Source organism: Pantherophis guttatus, chromosome 18, assembly GCF_059756535.1.
Source record: "Pantherophis guttatus breed Tessera chromosome 18, ASM5975653v1, whole genome shotgun sequence".
In the NCBI taxonomy this organism is placed as follows: domain Eukaryota; kingdom Metazoa; phylum Chordata; class Lepidosauria; order Squamata; family Colubridae; genus Pantherophis; species Pantherophis guttatus.
The window spans coordinates 9,850,882-9,867,696 of record NC_142080.1 but is presented as its reverse complement, the minus strand read 5'-3'; the positions used below and the strand labels follow the sequence as shown (position 1 = coordinate 9,867,696).

At 49.0% G+C, this 16,815-nt stretch overlaps 2 protein-coding genes across 14 annotated transcripts in view; one reads left to right on the top strand and one right to left on the bottom strand.

Moving 5' to 3' along the window:
• The window catches only part of ARHGEF2 (Rho/Rac guanine nucleotide exchange factor 2), a 191,642-nt gene extending 189,417 nt beyond the window's left edge, over nt 1-2,225 (top strand). For 7 of the 13 annotated variants that reach the window (XM_087881243.1, XM_087881241.1, XM_087881247.1 and 4 more), the window contains one exon: nt 309-2,225. In XM_087881243.1, the coding sequence (XP_087737369.1) occupies nt 309-394 (86 nt within the window). In that variant the 3' untranslated portion in view covers nt 395-2,225. The remainder of the gene's footprint in view (nt 1-308) is intronic. The other 6 variants (XM_087881244.1, XM_087881242.1, XM_087881246.1 and 3 more) reach the window with 1 other exon arrangement.
• Nucleotides 2,226-11,392: 9,167 nt separating this feature from the next.
• On the bottom strand, nt 11,393-16,689 carry RXFP4 (relaxin family peptide/INSL5 receptor 4). Its single transcript, XM_087881240.1, has one exon. It carries the CDS (start codon nt 12,747-12,749, stop codon nt 11,544-11,546), a length of 1,206 nt encoding a protein of 401 aa, XP_087737366.1. The 5' UTR covers nt 12,750-16,689; the 3' UTR covers nt 11,393-11,543.
• Between the last annotated feature and the right edge of the window lie 126 nt (nt 16,690-16,815).

Below are 16,815 nucleotides of genomic sequence, written 5' to 3'. Positions count from 1 at the left end.
CAGAGCCTCCATGCAGGCCCTGCACTTACCTGGCATCCAAAATGGGCCACGTGGAGACTCTGGGGAGGGGAGTGGCGGGGTGGACGGAGCCAGCCAGTCCTTGCAACTACCGGTTCGGCGAACCAGATGTAAAATTAGCATCCGCTTCGCCCGAACTGGCTGAATCCCACCCGTGAGAGCGGGGAGCTATAAATTTAATAAATAAACACAGAACGGGACGTTCCACAATCCACACGAGGCGGAAGCCCTGCAGTCTCGGCGAAGGCGGCGCTTCCCCCATCCAGGAATTGCCTCTTGCTACTTTTCAGATTTCCTGAGGATGCAGGATATTCCAGAAGAGGTGGAGAGCATCCAGGAACCCAACGCTGGTGACGGAGACCTCCTGGGCAGTTAGATGGTGCCAGGTATGGGGAGCTGCCTGGCACGGCCAGAGCCGCTGAGGACCACCTGCTCCCCTGCCCATCCCGTCCCTCCCTCCCTATCCTTTGATCGAAGCCACACGCCAGGGTGTTTCAGGGACTCGGAAGACCACCCCATGTGAACTTTGGGCTGGACTGTGGGGGGGGAGAGGGAGGGTCGAAGAAACACGTGTCCCAAGAGTGGGTGAAGGGCAACATCCCCAGGGACCATCGCCGATGGACGGCTGTTGACCTTGGTCAACGAAAGGGGCGGTAGGAACCTTCCTTTCTCCGGCTCGTGTCGCTGGGTTGAGGCGGGCGCCTTCTGGGGACCGTAAAGGCTGCCGGACCCGGCGCATCCGGGGCCAATTGGGGCCCTAACCCACTCCTACTGTACTTCCTGCAGTTTAACTTTTATTTATTTTGGAAACGGGTCGAAGCTAGCTGACCCATCCTGACGGAAGATATTTTAAATTATTGTTTTGTTTTTTTTAAGTTGTTTCTGCTTTTGTTTAACACTTTCAGGGGGTCTCTAATGAACATTCAGGGCAGAAAAATAGTGAGATTGCTGGTCAGCCCCTCCACCTTGAAAGAGCCCAGGAGAAGACAAGTCAACCAAGGAGGACCTTCCAAGGTCCTTCAATTCTTACATTAGATGCGACTCGGTCAACTTGAGGCTCTGGGTTTATTTTTTCAGCTTCACAAGCTTGTCAGCTCCTGTTGGTCAGCCTCGTTTAGCTGAGGAAGCTTTTCCCTTTTTGAAATCCAGTGTTTCCCACAAAAAGGAGGAATTTTGACTGATTACTTGCTCTCCCCCAAATTGGTTTGCAAACATTCAATTCTGACTTCTTACCCACACCATAGCTTCAAGGCAACGGCCTGTATTTTCAATCTATTAAATCTTACTAAATCCGTTTTGGGGAAGAAAATAGATCCCAGAGAGATTTTGGGGTCTGCAGAAATGCAGACATTCCAGCAATCAACACTCAAAATACCTGCGTGGAAACGATGTCTTCCTATATGACCCGGTTAAAAAAATCAAAAACGTGGCAATATTGTTTTTGCAAAGCTAAATGACGGTGAAGCCGTCGTTCTTGCCACCAGGGAAGGAAATATTTTCTTGTCTGCGAGCCTTACGCCCCTCCACTTATATGTATCGTTGGGTATGCAGACCAATATCTCTGTTTGGGAATTTAGATTGTGCTACGAAAATTCAGAGTTTGTTTGTTTGTGAGAGAGCAGGAGCAAAGCCACAATTTTCAGGGGTTTTTTTAGCCATGTTTTTTTTTTAAGCAAAGCTTTAGTTGGGTTTTTTTCATTAAAAATACGTATCAGGGAAAAAAAACATCAGGGATTAGAAATTGACTTTGAAATTGGCCTGAATTCTAGCTTGATTGGAAACTTAGCCAGATGTGGTTTATTATTATTATTGTTATATACATTGTCATTGACACAGCTTGCACACCCACTGAGCATGTGTAGCCCAAGTATGCCTGGTCCGAAACAAATGCAAAAAAAATGAAATAAAAAAAGGGAGCCCCTTTTCTAAAGACCAACTTTCTAAAAAACCAACTTTCCTAAAGTTGGTTTTGATCACTCCTTGAGACGGTTATTCCCGAGAAGAAATTCCCCTCCTCCTCCCTCGGGAAGAAATGAAAAATAAAGTACAAAAAGGAATTGTGCAAATTGCAAATAGAAGTCTCTTTCTCTCATCCTTGTACAATTTTTTTTTTTTTAAAAATTCACCACTTCTCCCTAAGCTGCTATTTCGGTCAATTCCGTCCCCAATTTCTGCCGAGAATAAATGTGTGAAAAAGAAAAAAAAAACTCAGTTTGGTGATAGAAATTGTCCAGGACTCCTCACAGGTCACTCTTCGGATGGCCAGAAACTCCCCAACAACCAATCTTCGCCTTTATCTATAGAAACACCCTCCAATGCATATTTCTCTCGCTTTAGCCATTTTTAAAATTCCTTTTCAACCCTTTAAAAAGAGATTTTCTTTTACTGATTAAAAAAAAAAAATACAAAAACCCTCCTGCGATTCTGACCAGTAACACCTCTTAACAGAAAAAGTTTAAAAAAGAAAAAAAAGAAAAAGAAAGAATGTGCCACGAAGGACTTTTTTTTAAATAACAAAGGAGAGTGAATTTTTTTTTATATAAATGTATATGAAGATTAAAAAAATGGTTTATTGTTTTCCTGTTGATTTAACTTGTAAAAGAAAAAGGGGACCAGAAAAGTTTAATTAAAGATATCAAAATTGAGAATGAGAATGCCTGTGACCACTTTGCTAAGGGGAGGAGATGCAGAAGGTTGGGCACACACCCCACCCCCCCACAAAAGCCAAGAAGGACTCTGGGGGTCCTTGGTGCTCTGAGTTTGGTTGTTTTCTTGTAGACGTTTCATTACCCAAATAGGTAACATCATCAGTTCTAGAAGGCAAGGGGGTTGTGGAGAGGAGGAGGAGGAGAAGGAGGAGGAGGAGAAGGAGGAAAAGGACTGTGAGTCATTGATGCTCTCTGAGCTTGGCTGTTTTCTTGCAGACATTTCGTTACCCAACAAGGGAACATCATCAGTGCTAGAAGGGAAGGAGGGTTATGCAGGATGGGGGAGGAGGGGAAGAGAAGGTGGAAAAAGAGAAGGAGAGGAGGAAGAGGAGGAGGAAGAAGAGGACTGTAGGGTCTTGGGTGCTCTCTGAGTTTGGTAGTTTTCTTGAAGACGTTTCATTACCCAAGTAGGTAACATCATCAGTGTTAGAAGGCTGTGCAGTGAAAAGCACTTACCTTGGCTACCGGTTCGGGAGTGTGAGTGTGTGCGCCCCTTCTGTACATGCACAGAGGGTCAAAAACGGAACCTAATGATGTCCTGGCAGGTGGGCGGAGCCTCATTACCGCACTACCGGTTCGCACGAGCCAAATAGATCCGGCCAGATTTCACTGCTGGGCTGTGGAGAGGAAGAGGAGGAAAACTGTGGGGTCCTTGGTGCTCTCTGAGTTTGGTTGTTTTCTCGCAGACATCTCATTACCCAGCTAGGCCCTTTGCAGTGCCGAAAGCTCTTGGCCTTTGCACTCGGGCCTCTCGCAGGTGTGGGACGAATAGATGACCAGGACAAAACCCCAGTAAGGCAGGCCCTTCCTTCCTCCAGCCACAGCACAGGGGTCCACGTGTGGCTTCCCACAATGCCACCGGGTGGGAGCATGCAGCATTGCCAAAGCCAAGAAGTGCCCTCTGAAGAGCATGAGAGCAGTGCCAAAACGGCAGTGCCAGGCAAAGGCTAATCCTTAGGGGTCTGCAACCTTAGACACTCAAAAGAGCCATTTGGACCCGTTTCCCACAGAAAAGAAAACACCGGGAGCCACAAAAATCCTTCCCGTGCCTGACTATTTCTTGAGCGGCCACAAAACTAGCATATGTAGTTGAATTAAAACGTTCTGTTTCCTTCTGAAACTTTTCTTGGATTTATCCATGGTTGGCCTACTGGGGGTTGAAAAGATCAATAAATCGCGTGTCGCACATTGGCAGTTGTGACGCATATTTTGAGTGACAGGGAGCCGCAGCAGAGGGATGAAAGAGCCACATGCGGCTCCAGAGCCGCAGGTTGTTGACCCCTGGGCTAATCAGATGTTTGGATTGTGCAGTCCGAAACCCACAAACACAACCATCTGCCTGCGCTCAGTCCTGGAAACCGAACCGGGAGGGAAACCGTTCCCCAGAGGGGGCAACTTAAACCAGTCTGACCCACAGGTGATCAGTGAGCCCTGCAATACGAGTTTGCCTGCGGTTCGGTGGCGCAGTGGTTAGAGGGCAGTACTGCAGGCTCCTTCTGCTGACTGCCGGCTGACGGCAATTTGGCAGTTCGAATCTCATCAGGCTCAAGGTTGACTCAGCCTTCCGTCCTTCCGAGGTCGGTAAAATGAGGACCCAGATTGTTGGGGGCAAGAGGCCGACTCTGCCAACCGCTTAGAGAGGGCTGTAAAGCATTGTAAAGCGGTATATAAGTCTTAAGTGCTATTGCTATTATGTCCAGTATCTTAAATCATTTTATTCTTGAAATACGCTTGCAACTTCGGGACGATTTGGCACGTCCTGCTGCTCGTATGCAAAGAAGCAGAAGGAGGCTTTTCGCTGGTGCCTGACCCTCACTCACCCTCAACTCACAGGTCCCGAGCTACTTTGGGGGCCTCACAGCTGCCCCTCTGTACACCACGAAGGATGTTCACCTTTTGACGGATCAATTTGGGGAAGACGGGTCTGTCCTTTTAATTAAGTGACATATTTTTCAAAGAAGCAAAGCTCACGGGAAGAGCGTGGGACACAGAATTGAGATACAGAATTGTAGAGCCAGAACTGTCAAGTTGTTACCTTGAAGATCATCTAGTCCAACCCTGGGGCAGTTAAGTGTCCTGTCCTCCATTAGGTCATCTCACTCCAGAGCCTGTAGGACAAGAAGCAACGGATGGAAACTAACCAAGGAGTGAAGCAACCTGGAATTAAGGAGAAATTTCCTGATAGTGAGGACAATTAACCAGTGGAACAGCTTGCCACCAGAAGTTGTATGGGCTTCATCACTGGAGGCTTTTAAGAAAAAAACAGACAACCACTTGTCTGAATTGGAGCTCGAGCAGGGGACTGGACTAGAAGACCTCCAAGGTCCCTTCCAACTCTATTCTATATATTCTAATGTAGACACATATGACAAAACAGCCAACTTCTACGCCGCGAACCATCAAATCGGTTTAAAGTCGCCCCTTAAAGAAACGTGGAAGAAATTCTCACCCTGCCCAAAGAGTAAGGGCAGAGACCCCGGAGCTCTTTCTTTCAGGGAAAGGAAACTTCTGAAGAGTTGCAAAACATGTCCAGAGAGCCACCGATGGTGGAAAGGACCAAGGGCCGCGCAGGGAGTGTGGAGACACGCGTGGCGTGCAAGGTTACCTTTAGAACAGTGGTGAAATCCGAACCGGGTTCCTATCGGTTTGCTGGCTGCGCATGCGTGCCGCGCGCCAAATGCGCAGTGCGCACCAAAAGGAGGCTTGGGAAGGTAAGTAGAACAGCGAGGGAGGGGAATCAGCTGTGCCGCGCGATTTAGCTTCGCTACAAAGCAGGATTTCCTGCTTTCCAGCTGTTCTGCCCCAGCTACGGACCCCAAAGAACGCAGCACACACAAAGTCTGTACAAAACTTAAATTTATTAAAATAACTCAGTCTTTTCCAAACAAAGGCTGTTAAGAAACTTTCTTAACAGTCTACAAGAAACCAAAGATAAAGTAATCACAATCTTACTAAGGTTGGCAGAAAGCCCAGAAGCAATTTTGCAGAGAATCCAGACGCAAAGGAGGATGAACTAAAGTTGTTCCCTACAATTTGCTTCAGTCGGCGTTCTTCCTTAAATAGGCTAAGGGAGTGGCCAATTAGCCCCAAGCCTTAATCTCGAGGAGACCTCCTCCCGAGGAGCCACTCCTGCCTTTTGGCAGCTCTGCGCGCCCGTGCATCGAGAAGAGGCTCCTCCTCTTCTTCCTCTTCACTTATGGAAGTTTCTGGAAGTTCTGAAGGTCCTGGCTGAATCCCCGCTCTCAGGACCTGCTGCGAAACCTGGGCACTCACAAACCACGCTGCACGATATTTGCTTCAAATAAGTGTCTGGTTTATTCGTTCGCCAGGTTCTGCAGGGCACAATGCTGAGTTCAAGGTTTGATAACACAAAGTCGGCATTGGAACTCCCGACAACCAACTCCGTTTAAATAAGAGTGTTTCGCAATTATCCACTTTCTGCAGATTCCGGATCGTAGCCACACCCCTGCAGCTCATTATGTCAGTCAGGTGCCTTAATGATCCCTATTCCGGCCGCGAAGTGACCATCCACCTACCTGAACCTAACACCCCCTCCACCGTGTGTGCGTTGGTCACGCCCCCTCCCTCTCACAGCCCACAATCATGGTTTCCATAGCGCGTGGATCCTGTCTGGTGAGTTTTGTTTTGTTGTAGCGATGATTCCCCAAGGTGGCGAGCAGGGAACAGCTCGACACCCGCCTCTGGTACCACATCTTCTCCAGCCTCCTCATTGTCCGACTCGAGCACCAGTTGCACAGGCTGCTGGCACAGCACCACACCAGCCTCCTTGCTGTCAGAATCAGCTACAATTCGCAGAGGCCACTGACGGGCCACAACACCAGAAAAACTAAACCGCATGGCACAGCTGATCGTTCAAAATACCGGTTTGGAGGAATCAGTAGGGTTTTTTTTAACTACCGGTTTGCCCGAAGCGGAGCGAACCGGTAGCATTTCACCCCTGCTTCTAGAAGTGTGGGGATTGCAAGCTACCCTTGTCGGTCATTTGTTGTTGTGCAGCATTGAGAGGGAGATAGCGACAGAAAAACCGGTTTCTTCCAAGCATCAAAGCAGGCTTGGAAAACGAGGCGTAGTCCAGTTCCTATGTTTCTCTTCTCAGCTGTGTGAACTATAAAAATTCAGGAAGCCGAGTAGGAACCTGTCAGCCTGATGGACTTTGGTCCGTCGTATCAAACACTGGAATCCGACATCATCGACAGGGACTGGGTACACCGAGTTCAACTTAGTTTGGCAAATACTGGACGATACTAATAAAACTTTCCCATGCAGTTTCCTTGGGTAAAATCTGCATTTTATTCTGAGCCAATCCAAAGTGCGTCAACTATAGCTGGAGCGTTTCCTTGCTCCAAAAAAATTGCTCGGTGGTTTGAAATACGTTTCTATCAAAGGGGGCCGTTCGATTGACTGATTTATTCATTTATCTAGTAGTAGAGCCCGGCCTTCCTTAGCAACGTGTGCTTCATCCTTAGATTTATTTTTATTAGTCCCGTGGCTCTATTTGCACAACCTGTTAAATTTTTATTAACTTCAAGGCTTGGTTTGTTTGCCAGGTGGTTTTGAGTGTTGTGCAAATGGAACTCGCTGGTTCTTTAATGAAATGTGTTGTGCAAACAGGGAATTTAGATGAATTCGCTAGCTGAGTTTAAATAATGGCTCCCAAACGGGCCAAAGACAGGAATGAATTAACGAATTATTTGTTCTAACAAGAAACTAAAGAAGCGTAGATTAGGTTTTAGTCTTCAATGGGCTGTGAGGTGAGTTGGGCGGATAGAGGGATATGCCTAAAACGAGACTAGAACTCTCAATCTCCTGGTGGTTGGCCCAAAGTCATCCAGCGGCTTTCATGCTTAAGGCGGGACTAGAACTCTCAATCTTCTGGTGATTGGCTCAAAGTCATCCAGCGGCTTTCATGCTTAAGGCGGGACTAGAACTCTCAATCTCCTGGTGATTGGCCCCAAATCATCCAGCGGCTTTCATGCGTAAGGCGGGACTAGAACTCTCAATCGCCTGGTGATTGGCCCAAAGTCATCCAGCGGCTTTCATGCTTAAGGCGGGACTAGAATTCTCAATCTTTTGGTGATTGGCCCCAAAGTCACCCAGCAGCCTTTCATGCCTTAAGGCGGGACTCAAACTCACCATCTTCAGAAATTCATCATTTCAGGCCAACCGATTGCTAGTTGGTTTAAAAACCAGAAGTTAAATATGTTGGGCTCCATATTTCCACACAAAATGAAAAGCACACAAGACAAACCAGGAAGATAATCGTTGTCTTTAGGATGAGCCGATAAAAGAGAAGTTTCCAGTGATTGTCCGAAGATGGGAAAAGAGGAAATTAAAACTCGGCATCGACTAATTAAATAGGGAGAAGAGATCAAGCCAAGCGGTTCCAGTATGGAGGCAGCCCTTGAAGATGGAGGGTGCTTGGACAGCCAGACGGGGGGTCTCCAACCTTGGCGACTTTAAGACTTGTGGACTTCAACTCCCAGAATTCCTCAGCCAGCCACAAGTCTTAAAGTCGCCAAGGTTGGAGACTCCTGCTTTAGATGGACCATTTCCGTAGCTACCTTGACTCTCCCTCTCTGGATCCCATGAGAAAATCCCCTTGTAGCTCAAGAGATTTAGAAATCTGGCTCTCAACACTGGGTCCCTTGGCCAAGGGTCTCGGGAAAGGTCTGCCTGGGGTCAGTGTGACGAGCACTTTAGTCCATCAGGAAGGACATGGCCCTCAGTGGCGACTCTTTAGGATGGCCGTTTCTCACCTCCGTTTCTCACTTCCTGGTCACCAGATACAGATTGACAGAGTTGGGAGGGACCTTGGAGGTCATCTAATCCAACCCCCTTCCCCCTGCCCAAGCAGGAGACCCTACACCATTTCTGACAGATGACAGTCCAGTCTCTTCTTGAAAACCTCCAGGGATGAAGCTCCCACAACTTGACCCCCTCTTCTTTGTGGCAACCCCTCAAATACGGGAAGACTGCTCTCATGTCTCCCCTGGTCCTTCTCTTCACTAGACTAGCCATGCCTAGTTCCTGCAACCGTTCTTCGTATGTTTTAGTCTCCAGTCCCTGCATCCCAACAGAATAACAAGAGTTGGGAGGGATCCTCATCCAGTCCAACCTTCTGCTCAAGCAGGAGATCCTACACACCATTCCGGACGACTGGCTGTTCCATTTCTGTAATGAATTATTGGACTTGACACTTATTCCTGTTCCCTAGATTTCCCTCCCACCCCCAGTTTTATTTCAGGGGTCCAAAGTCCCATGTTTTCACTCACTCCTCCAGACAACCCTGCAAGAACACCTAGCGCCCGTGAGATTAGCAAAATTCTATCCAAATGTAAGCCCCAAATGTTGGAAGTGTGGATGTCACCAAGGTACCCTCTTTCACATGTGGTGGTCCTGTCCCGAAGCGATGAGGTATTCGAGAAATTCAAAATTGGCTACAAGAATCAACCAAAGAAAAGAAGAGATTTCCCCAGAGATTTCCAGAGGAGACAAAGCTGAAGATGCTTGGAGACTCTCAGTATACAGGCAGAACAGCCTTTCCCAGGACATTCGCCTTTTGCTGGCTCCTGAAAGAGCCCCCCCAGCCCCCCTCCCGGTCCTATAGTTGCCTTGCCTCGTCCTGGAGCGGTGGATGATGGAGTCGGTGTCCCTCCCACCCATCCCCAGAAATCTCCATCTGTGTTTTGACTCTCATAACATTTGAATCACTCTACAAAGGAAGCTAAAAACTGGGTTTATTGTGTTTGCTCAAAAGCTGATTACGGCTGGTTTTGCCTTGGGAAAGTCATAGGTTGTGACTTTGGCCCGGGTGGATCCTTCCCTTAACTGCTCCAAAGTTCTCTTCAGGCAGCGGCGTAAAAACGAGTCCTGGTTTTTCTCCCTCTACAGCAGTGTTCCTCAACCTTGGAAGCTTGAAGATGGGTGGACTTCAACTCCCAGAATCCCCCAGCCAGCAGCGCTGGCTGGGGGATTCTGGGAGTTGAAGTCCACCCATCTTCAAGCTTCCAAGGTTGAGAAACACTGCTCTACAGGAACACGGAACCTGGAAGAACCCCTTTCCAAAGATGCTTTGGCCACAACTAAGGTTGTCACCGCCACTTCTAGTTCTTTGTAAGCAAAGGCATTTGAGAAGCGCACCAAGTCCTGATACGGAGCCTTCCCCTGCATCCAGCCAGTAGATGATTTGCAGGTAGACTGCCCCAGCAAGTGGAAGTTTCGTTTAGCTTGGCTAAACATACGCAGAAGTCCAATCAACACACCTGAACTTTCTAACTTTTGGCTTCCTCGGGGCATTTGTGTCCAAAACCTGTCCTGGCAGGTGGCCTGGCCTGGCTCTTCGGCTACGGGCGCAGTGTTGTGTAAATACCCACAGTATCCTCGCCACACACATATATCCCTACCTGTACATTGCCCCACCTTGCCAAAGTTCTCCCTGGCTCTTTTTGCCAAAAACAAAGATGTTCAGCAGCATCAGGTGAGTTTTCCACCCCGGCATCCTCCAAGGGAAACAAACATACATATAACATGCCCTTCCTTCCACTTGGCTGCAGTTCAGAGGTGCCCCTGCACACCAGGACAGCAGGAACCAAGGAGGAAGTTGAAGGACAAGCAGGATCAGACTGGATTTGCCTTGAAAGAATTCAGAGATGGGGGTCCCCTTCGCTCCTCTCCTCTCCTCTCTCCCCTCCCCTTCTCTCTCCTCTCCTCTCTCCTCACCCCTCCCCTCCCCTTCTCTCTCCTCTCTCCTCACCCCTCCCCTTCTATCTCCTCTCCTCTGTCCTCCCCTCCTCTCTCCTCTCCGCTCTCCTCACCCCTCCCCTCTCCCCTTCCCTTCTCCCTCCTCTCCTGTCTCCCTTTCCCCTCCTCTCTCCTTTCCCCTTCCCTTCTCTCTCCTCTCCCCTCCCCTTCTCTCTCCTCTCCTCTCTCCTCACCCCTCCCCTCTCCCCTTCCCTTCTCTCTCCTCACCCCTGACCTCTCCCCTTCTCTCTCCTCTCCTATCTCCCTTTCTCTCCCCTCCTCTCTCTTTTCCCCTTCCCTTCTCTCTCCTTTCCCCTCTCCTCTCCCCTCCCCTCCCCTCTCCCCTTCCCTTCTCTCTCCTCTCCTCTCTCCCTTTCTCTCCCCTCCCCTCCCCTCTCCTCTCCTCTCCCCTTCTCTCTCCTCTCCCCTCCTGTCCTCTCCTCTTCCCTCCCCTCCTAACCTATCCTATTGCAAAAGGGCAGAGATGGGAATGGCAGCTGGGGGCAATGGGAGGTAATTCCTTACTTTACTGAGGCTCAGGGCTGAGAGCGATCAAGCCTGGCCTTGGATTTTGGTAGGTAATCACTTAACAACCTGCAATTCTCTGTTAATGACCATAGCAGATGGTGCCAGGATTGCCATTGTAAATCAGTGGAGTCATGCGATGTCTTGCTTTATGACCATACTGACTGACAGTGAAAAATTCCGGTCCTAATTATCATTGTAAGCCGAGGACTGTGCAATTCAGAGCAGGGCAGAAGACCAAAGCAAGCTCTGATCATGATCCAGACCTCCCCTTCTGTGGCTTCGTGAGGAACTAACAAGGGCAGGGCCACAAAACTCTCTCAAAATCTTGTTCAAAACCTCTTAATTCTAGACGTCTGGGAGAAGAGGAGGCCATGACTTCACTGCAGGAGAAAGCAATCGTTCAAGGAACATTCTTGCACCATGAAGAAGCTTGAAGCCGATTTCCAATTCTGAAGGCCTTTGATTTGATAAAAGCCCCAAATCGGAATTGTGATCCTGAGATTTGGCTCAGGTCCGAAGCGCCCTTCCTCACGGCCCAGAAGATGCTACTCCGAGTCCTCCAGCACCAGCAGAGTCCGCTTTCTCTGTATCCAAGACGGTAGAGGAGCCAGTATCTTCCTTGGTTCCGCTTTGAGGATTGTGGGGGAGATCGGAGGGGCCGAGAGGCAGGACCTCCAGCGCCCCCTCCTCCCAGGTCTTGTGGGAGGAGAACAGCTGGTAGGAGGCGATGGAGGACAGCCTGCGGAAGGTATCCTTCATCGCTTCTTGGAACTCGCGGCGGATCAGGCAGTAGAGGATGGGGTTGAGGCAGCTGTTGGCGTGAGCCAAGCAAGTGGTCAGGGGGAAGACGTAAGTGTGGAGATAGTGGAAGGTGTCGTCCATGGGAAGAACCCTGAATTTCACCAGAATGCCCCAGAGAGTGACCACGTGGTTAGGGAACCAGCAGACAAAGAAGCAGCCGACCACCAAGCGGACGGTGGCGGCGACCTGGTTATGCCGCGTTAGGCTGCGGCTGGGAATGTGGTGAAGTTTGAGAAACTGGAGGAGGTGGAGGTAGGCAGTCGAGATGACCACTAAAGGGATCACGAAGGTGAACACCACTCTCTGGAGTTGGTAGATCCCCAAGTGATACGGGCTGGGGAATTGGAAGAGGCAGAGTTCTACCCCGGCAATGCTTACCACTCCGGCATAGACGGTTGTCGGTACGGTGGCTCCCACTGCCACGGCCCAAAGGACGGCAGTGATGCACTTGGCCGCTCGGGGTGTCATCCTTAACCCATCCTTCACAGCGGAGACGACCGACCAGTAGCGAGTGACTCCCATGGCCGTGAGCAAGAAGACGTTGGCGTAGATGCTCAGAAGGGTCAGGGAAGGGACGGCTTTGCACATTGCTTGGCCGAAGGGCCACTGGAAATCCAGCGCCACCTCTGTGGCCCAGAAAGGCAGCATCAGGGAGAACTGGAAGTCGGCGGCTGCGAGGCCAAAGACCATGACGTTAATGGCGGTCCTGGACCTGTCCTTCTGGATCCAAATGAGGTACATCACCAGGCTGTTTCCCAAGAGGCCCGCCGCGCACACCAACAGGTAGACCGTGGTGATGAATATTCTTATGCCGAACGAAACATCCGATGAGACCAAGGCGACGTCATCGCTGAACAAGTCAAATATCCCCGCTGGGGTCCCGTTTGTGACGCTGACATTGCACCCGGGACCCCAAAGCTCGTTCTCATCCATCTTGGAGCAGAAACGGATTCCCAGAAAGGTCCTTGTGCACAGACCATTGCACAGTGGAGGCTGGGATGAAGCGGCAATATTTTTCCCAAGAAAATATCTGTCCAGATCTTCCAGAAGGAGACCCAAACCCGGAGCTGCTCTCCTGCCTCGCTTGCAACGAAATCAGAGATGTAGACACAAGGATGCTGCTTCTGGCCTTCTCTTCCTTTCACCCTTTTGATTAAAAAAAAAACCCAGGGAACTCCAGCTTTTAGCTTTCCTTTCAACTATCCAAATCCTCGCTGGAGCCGAAGCTGACGACTTGCTGGGAAAAGAGAAAGAGACGGTCGATCTGTGTCCGTGACTCGCTCGCCACGCCTAGCTTGAAGACCAAGGACAGCCTTCCTGTCAGGTGGGCAGGGCAAGGGAGCCTCCTGTCCTCGCCTGGCACGCCTGTGGCACTCCTTATCTCCCGACTGCACACACAAGACCTTTATGGAGGGGGCTTCGGGAAACCAACCTGCAGTAAATATTTTGTAGCCCAGTTTGATGCTGGCTACAGGTTGCTGCAACCTGTTCTGATGTATGCCGGCGAAACGCAGACACTCACCTCACAATCGATACAAAAGCATCGCGTGGCGTAAAAAGCCATGGAAAGATGCATGCTTGGCATCAGAAGACAAGATAGGAAGACCTGCAAATGGATTAGAGAACATGCGAAAATATACAACGCCATCAAGAGGGTAAAAGATGGAGTGGAGCGGTGGCCTAGAGGTGGAGCTCTTGCCTCACAATCGGGAGGCTGTGAGTTCGATCCTAGGTAGAGGCAGCTATTTCTCTCTCTCTGGGCACAATGTGAATGTACCTGCTGAACAAAACTCGGCATTGGTGACAGGAAGGGCATCCGGCCAGTAAACACTCATCTCCATTCAATTGCCCAGACTCCACTCCGCAAGGGTCGTTAAATGATGATGATGATCAAGAGAGTAACAGAATGGAAACAGAAACAGGCTGGTCCCATAGCAAGAAGAACCGATGGCAGGGGGGGACCAAGACAGTCATAGAATGGATCCCACTGGATTAAAAAGCATCCACGAAAGAGACCTAGAGCAAGATGGCATCAGCAAGTACGGAGGACCCAACTGGCAAAGGAGAGCTCAGGACCGTATTGGTTGGAAATATGTGGAAGAGGCCACATCCCAGCCCCACTTCTTATCTTTAGTTTCCAATGTTTTTCCTTTTTGTTCATGTTCACTCCACATGAATCATATGCAATTTACTTTCCAGTAATGCTTTGATTTTCTCAATCTTGGCTTCTTAGGATTCTCCGGAACTGGTAGTTAAAAATGCTTTAAAAAGTAAAAAAAAGCAGGAAATCCAAAAGTGCGCGTTTGGTGTGGATTGTGCATGCAGTGCATCCAGTGCGCACTGTGCATGTGCACACACAGTGTGCATCCAGCATGTATGGTGCCTGCGCGTGCAGTGCACATCTGGCGCACACCATGCATGGTGGGTAGCAAACTGGTGGAGGATTTCACCACTGATTGTAACCATTTTTAAAAATAAAAGTTCCAACTTTTATTAGATGGAATATGCTGTGCTGCTGCTTTTTTTTTAGCATATTGAATAGCACCCTCTAGTGGCTAAAGAGATTAAACTGAATCATAAAACCTAGATAATTTATCCACCGTCCAGTCAGAGCTGAAGAAGCTTCTTGGCTGAGAAGCGAAACGTCTTTTAAAAAAACAAACAAACCAAAGAGTCCAGTTGCCTCTTGAAGAAGAAAAAAACAGCACCTTTGGGATAGCACTGATGATGTTCTCTAGTTGGGTAATGAAACGTCTGCAAGAAAACAAGCAAGCTGATTGAGCACCAAGGACCCTGATGGACACTCCAGCTCCCAGCTCAAGCAGTGGCAGAAAAAACTCCATTTTTTGACCCTCTTGTAAATGCCACCACCTGTCTGGAGGGCATGTGGGTCAATTCCTTGGATTCTCTTTCCACCCGGAGAATTCTTCAGGCTACAGGAAAACCCACCTGGGCCCTCAAAACATAGCTGAGCCTGCCAGATGCATCAAACAACTGCAGAGTTCCCAGAAGTTTGGAAAACAAACAAATTGCTTCACCATTCAGCATCTGAGAGCTGTTGCAATTCCACCCAAGGATGCTTCAGAGACCTCTGATGGCGTCTCTTCCTCAGAGTCATGGGACAGTCATGGGTTAAAAAGGACCACATCGTGTCAACCGTCCCACTCAGTCATCTAGCAAAGAAAGACTCCTGGCTATTTGTTTTTGCCAAGAATATAGTTTACGGAAGCTTAAATGGTTGCAGAAGTAGCAAAGCCAAATCTGAGGTTTTTCCGCGCAAATAACACAAAGGAAAATTCCCTCTTCCCTCCCAGCCATCCCCCAGTTATTTGCAAATATCCTGTTGGAAGAAGTATCCTTCTGGGTTCAGTTCCAAGTAGGGGAAAAAGACACTTGATTCATGGAAGTTGTTATTGACGAACAGGATCATATGGCTTAATTTCCTGAACAGAAAAAGGAGCAGAGATGCTGAGAGTGCCTGGGTTTTATGCCCTCTGTTGGGCTTTGAATTTGAGCTTGTATTCTGATTGGTTGTCAGACTCCAATGGGGCCAAGCAAGGGCAACTCTGTAGGTTGTCTGCGTCCCAGGCTTGGTTGACTCTTGCTGGTGATGTAATCTTCCCAGGTGCCATGTGGTGAGTTCTGTTGCTAGATGGGTAGAGGACTAATCCTATCTTTGTTGGATCTTGGGCAGAGGTGGTAATTCAGCAGGTTCTGACCAGTTCTGGAGAACTGATAGCGGAAATTTTTAGTTCAGAGAACCGGTAAATACCACCTCTGACTGGCCCATCTATTCTCTGCCTCCCGAGTCCCAGCTGATCAGGAAGAAATGGGGATTTTGCTGTAACCTTCCCCAGGAGCGGGGTGGGAATGGAGATATAGCAGTATCCTTCCCCTGCCACGCCCACCAATCCACGCCATGCCCACCAAGCCACGCCCACAGAACCGGTAGTAAAAATTTGTGAATCCCACCACTGATTGTGGGTGAGGGCATTTGCCTATGAATAGACCTAGTTATCTCTTTATCTCTTAAGGGTGGATATCTGCAGTGGGCTATTGAGGATGGTAGGGGCTATTAAGCGTGAGTCTGTTTCCCGCCTAAAAACATTTTACTCCATTTCTCATCCAGGGAAATATAATATTCTGCCTTTTTAATATTTCCTCGAATATTTCATTTTCCTAGGAGAGGGTGAGTGTTACAATCCAAAGAGCCTACAAGAGCCTGTAGTACAGTGGTCTAAAGCACCCTGTTATTAAGACCAGCTGCCTGCAATTACTGCAGGTTCGAATCTCACCAGGCTCAAGGTTGACTCAGCCTTCCATCCTTTCTAAGGTAGGTTAAATGAGGACCCAGTTTGTGGGGGCAATAAGCTGACTTTGTATAAATATACAAAAGGATGAAGGCTATTGCTTAACGCATTGTAAGCCGCCCTGAGTCTCCGGAGAAGGGCGGCATATAAATCAAATTAAAAAAAAAAGAGGTGCTTGTATATTGTTTAGGAAACAGGTGCTCGGTTCCCAGCTCTGCATAAAGATAGTTGAACGTGGCTGGCTGGAACTTCTCACAAGGCTCAGCTGGGCTTCCATTCCTCCCTCCCTTCTTCCTTACAGTCCAATCTTCCCTTCCCCAGTTGCTAATGTCAGGCTGTCAGCTCATGTAGCTTGGATAGGAGAGAGATGCAGCCATGACACATGAAGGGGCAAAGCAAAAGTCCACGGAAGACCCCGATTTCCCCCAGCTGGACAAAGCAAAGTCTTTTTAGTGAGAGGCTTTTTTGAACAAGCCATTGTGTCCTTGTGTTGTGGGTGTGAAAATATGAAGGTTGGAAGCAGGGGTAAAATGCTCCCGGTTCGGACCGGCTCGGGCGAGTAGGTAGCGATGATGGCCGGTGGTTCGGAGAACCGGTAGCAATGGCAGCTGGAGGGTCCGCCCACCCACCCACCCTCCCCATTCCCCGGACTCGGGGAATGCACCATTCCCCGGACTCCTACTGCTCAC